This window comes from Arachis ipaensis, chromosome B02 (assembly GCF_000816755.2).
Source record: "Arachis ipaensis cultivar K30076 chromosome B02, Araip1.1, whole genome shotgun sequence".
NCBI lineage: Eukaryota > Viridiplantae > Streptophyta > Magnoliopsida > Fabales > Fabaceae > Arachis > Arachis ipaensis.
The window spans coordinates 14,200,344-14,204,627 of NC_029786.2; the positions used below are offsets into that span (position 1 = coordinate 14,200,344).

General features: G+C 39.9%; 1 protein-coding gene and 1 long non-coding RNA gene across 4 annotated transcripts in view; both read right to left on the reverse strand.

The window, feature by feature from the left end:
* Positions 568-940, reverse strand: LOC110268725. Its single transcript, XR_002357134.1, has 2 exons — positions 785-940; positions 568-677 (listed from the first exon to the last, which is right to left on the reverse strand). It is a non-coding gene; the product is annotated as an uncharacterized LOC110268725 (long non-coding RNA).
* Positions 1,604-4,284, reverse strand: part of LOC107624989 (coenzyme Q-binding protein COQ10 homolog, mitochondrial) — a 24,101-nt gene continuing 21,420 nt past the window's right edge. Inside the window, exons 2-6 of one of the 3 annotated variants that reach the window (XM_021115545.1) lie at positions 4,131-4,284; positions 3,344-3,691; positions 2,995-3,190; positions 2,388-2,519; positions 1,604-2,042 (exon numbers count right to left, since the gene is read on the reverse strand). In XM_021115545.1, the coding sequence (XP_020971204.1) occupies positions 1,935-2,042; positions 2,388-2,519; positions 2,995-3,190; positions 3,344-3,642 (735 nt within the window). In that variant the 5' untranslated portion in view covers positions 3,643-3,691; positions 4,131-4,284 and the 3' untranslated portion in view covers positions 1,604-1,934. Of the gene's footprint in view, positions 2,043-2,387; positions 2,520-2,994; positions 3,191-3,343; positions 3,953-4,091 lie in introns of all 3 variants that reach the window. The other 2 variants (XM_016327496.2, XM_016327495.2) reach the window with 2 other exon arrangements.

Consider the following 4,284-nt stretch of genomic DNA (forward strand, 5'->3'; position numbering starts at 1 on the left):
GAAAAGTTCTACCAAATCCATTGCTTGTTAACATGGGCCTGTGTGGTTTGTGTATCTAATTCTGGGCCAATGTTAACATGCATCAGCAAAGATACCAAAATCTGGGCCAATGTACTTGGGAAGAATGCGATAGCTCAGGAAGTAACATGATACCCGAGAATGTGGCGTCGTATTGAATTCCAAGAATGCAATGTATGATTAGTCATATACTCATATGACAAGGTCACCTCCGAGATCTTGCCTAAGGTTGAACATCCACAGATACCCGAGAATGTGGCGTCGTGATAAATTCCGGATAATATGTTACATCATATGTTATATCCATCCTAATGAAGTAATTCTTCTCCATCATCCATCTGAATCATATAGCAGAGTAAATCTCCAAGTTACACTGCAATAACTAATCTAAATGCATTTGTTTGAGCAAAGTACATGGCCACGTGAGAGGTAGCTGCTTATAAAGCATTTTAACTGAATTGTTACGATTCCTGTCACAAACAATATTTCTTTGGTGTCAAAGGCACCTATACTCCAAGCACCAGTGAGTCGGTGCTTTTTATTCTTGTCCCCCTGACAGGTACCAATTTTTTGGCTTCATTTTTGTATGAATGCTTCTTATGCAGTGATATGTTATTGTTTAAAAGTCGTGCGCTTATGCTCAACTCCATTAGCCCTTTCTAAGAGATACCAACAACAAGCAGCAAAGATTACAAAATTTTGATCACAAGCCATACAAGTAAAAGATGCAACAAGTTATAAATCCCAGGCAGGATAATTTGCATACCTATTCCTTTGCCTATTTCAGACAGAACTGGAAGGAACCAGCTGATTCTAGGATTTCCCATGTGGTTTTCAGCTTGTTTTCAAGGCACCATCGTGACAAACTTTGTCTTGGTGACACAAAAATTAAGCCTTTAAAAAAGATGAGGCGCACGTTATGCCCTTGTAGTAGAACAGGAGTTGTTGCATATGAACATCAAGAAGACTTTCCTGATAAAGATGAGGACCCGTGTCCTGTTGATTGTGTAAGGGAATTTGCGATGGATGAAGAGTTCTGCAGGATTCTCGACAAGGCTAAAGGAACAGGATCTTTGGTGGTAGTAGATTTCTACCCCACCTCTTGTGGAAGCTGCAAATACATAGAGCAAGGTTTTGCCAAGTTGTGCAAGAAAAGATTGTCGCAGCCATCCTCAAGTATTCATATCTCTTGAGCCCCAAGATATTGTGTTAACTTCATGGGAAGGGATCACTCTCATAAAAAATTGGTTCTACATGACATAAGTTCTTTAAACATAATTTTGTAGACCACAAATAAAATATTCTAGTCATGTGATTGTATTTCACTTAATTGGAACACTTGCTTGCAAGATCTCAGGTGTAGAGTTCAAAGACATGGATAGAAGTAGAACATACCTTCGCCTTTTGTGCAGGGTTCCTCAATTTCTCGTAGACCCTTCAGAGGGTTTTAATAAATATTTTTTTTTCTTGTAAACCCTGTTCATCTCGTTTGTTTATATTTGATCGAAACCTTTCACTGCATATAGATTTAAATAATAGTACAGGTCTACAGTGCTTGTGAATGTTATTCAGTTGCTAGTAATACGATAACGTGTATGTATTGCATTGGAAGAAATATATATGTCCATTTCACATAAACCAAGAAAGGATATGCGATAGCTTTTTTCCACTCTAGGTCCTTTTTTTTTAAGGGGAAAAAATTCACGTTAAATTCAGGTCACTTTCAAGATTGTACCGGGTGTATTGTAGAATTCATCTACATATTACAAATATCACCTGGTATTAAAAAGAGAAACGATCAATTGAATTCATTCAGCATTGGGCGGCACAATCAAAAACTTTCCCAATTAATGTTAAACCTGTAAATTGACCTTAGCCCTGTTCAAGGCAAGAAACTGATGTCCAAACCAATTAAATTATGACCTTTCATAGACCTGCACTTCTGGTCCATATATCAAACGGCAACGCTCAGTAAATGAACCAACCATCCTAGAGGCTACCTCCTTGAAGAACATAGATGCAATCTGACCAACAGAAAAAGAACATTGATTAGTCATCACCCAAAAAATACATAATAATGTTAACATTGATTTTATAATGTTAACATTAACGGGGTTTATTCTGATGGAATGGGCTGCATAGCAGATTGTATGAACACGGATGCAGGCATATAAGAGGGTTAGTCATGTCAAGTACTGGTAATAATACTCAGCAAATAAACCCTTGACGCATACATGAATTAACAGATTAAGTCCTCAAAAGTCAGGGAAAGGAAAACATAAAAGTGAGGACAGGACACTGATTCCAAGAAACCATAATGACAGTAAAAACCAGTTGATCAAAACAGATACAGAATGACAGAACCATACCTGTCTATAAAGTGGTGACTGAAACTTAAAATCCACCAGAAAATAAATATTGCAAGTCCCTGGAACTGGGCCTGGATTGAATTCCCATATGTTTATCAAATGATCAAACAAGGTACTCTGTGAAACGGTTGTCTGAAAATACAAAACGTATAGTATAAGGCTATAAGCACAACAAAATAGCAAACAGTAGAAACAAAAAACAAAATTCTATTGCCATAAACAAGTTGATTTCGTGCTGCCTCTTTCAACAAACCAGCCAACCCCAATCTTGCTACTGGTCACTTGGCTTTACCCATTCCTATAGAAGTGGGAACAATTGCCAAAAGCCCAAATAACACATGCATTTTCGCCGCCTCTAGTTTTGAGATGTAACATGATACCCTCTTAACTCTCTTTTAGCAATTTTCACATCAGAATGATACTAATGGCCGATGATGTAATACATTATGTAGAGTTGTGTAGCAACGACATATTGGCAAAGCTACTCTATTGCATTGGCATGAACAACATACTGCCAGCATTTTTATAGAAGCAGAATCCAACAGATTTTAATGGTACGAAAAAGAGAAAGTAACCATAATCATCCTGAGTAGAGAAAATGAACTACCTTTATACGCTTTGGTCTCTCCAATTCAACATGAGAAACATAACTTTCAACAAGAAATTTAAATCCAATCTCCAACTCAGCATCAAATGACCCATTTGGATAGTGCCTAAGTATCTCCGACCTTTGACACCAGGGGACAAACCCATGATAGAAGTCAACAGCTGCAACAACATCAAATAATTGCTCTGGCGAATACCTGATAATCAAAAAGCGTATCAGCTCACAAATGCAAAGCGTATTCTCTATCAACCCAAAAGTGTCAAGTTCCAATTAATCAGACACTAAAATGATCAAATTGTTTAAATTCAACATTGGAATTAGGGATTGGGGAGGAAGAGGAGTGTGTTACCCCAAAACGCGCTTCTCCTCGTATATTTTGGAGAGAACACCTTCTTCACCATCTCCACATCCAAGAAAGTGCCTCGTTTGGACAGCAGCATTGCTGTTATTCAACGCTCCCGTAAACGGGAAACCCGCAACGTGGCATCCAAGGGACTGAATCTGATTGGTGGCACCGCCAGCGATGGAGGTAAGGCACCGACAGCCGAGGAATTTGTTGCTGCCTCTCCTCCTAATCAATTGAGCTACGCCGCTTCTGCGTGACGCTAAGGAGCAGAGTGCCTTCGCGGTGAACAAAAATGCCGGCATTTTTTTCTTCAACTCAAAAAGAATTGGAAGATGGAAACCAAAATTGAGAAATTGGGCGGGTTTTAAAACGAAAGAATGAGAATGGGGGAACGACAGATTAGGGTTGGAAATCGAAAGTGAACCCTAGAATATGGAAAACAAAGGGAATGGGAAAAATCTTGGAATGGGAGAAGACACGGAATCGTTTATTCAAAACAGAAAAGCTCTACATCGAATCATTTATTCAAAACAGAAAAAGTTTTTCATGATAATCCTTGAAGAGAACAGGAAAAAAGCATGTCTTCAGATTGACATTGTTTTCAGTTACAGGCTGGAAAGGAAATAAAACTTAATTAATTATTAATTACTCAAATCAAGGAAACAATTTCAGCTCCATTCAGAAGAAGAAAACCAAACCCTCCCTACAGTGACTGCAGAAGCAGACGCAGAGTCAGGGACGGGCAGCGGACCTGGGTTGCAGAACCGTTACAGAGGTAGGCCACCAGCGAGGAGAGTTGCCCGTATTGGAGAGGAGGCCGCACGCAGAGCTCCGGACGCCAGAGACAGACGCAGTGGAGCCACTAAGGACGACAGAGACGCAGGCGAGGCGCGCCGCACGGCGGAGCCAAGGCGGCCGGGCGACACAGACGGAGGAGACAGAGG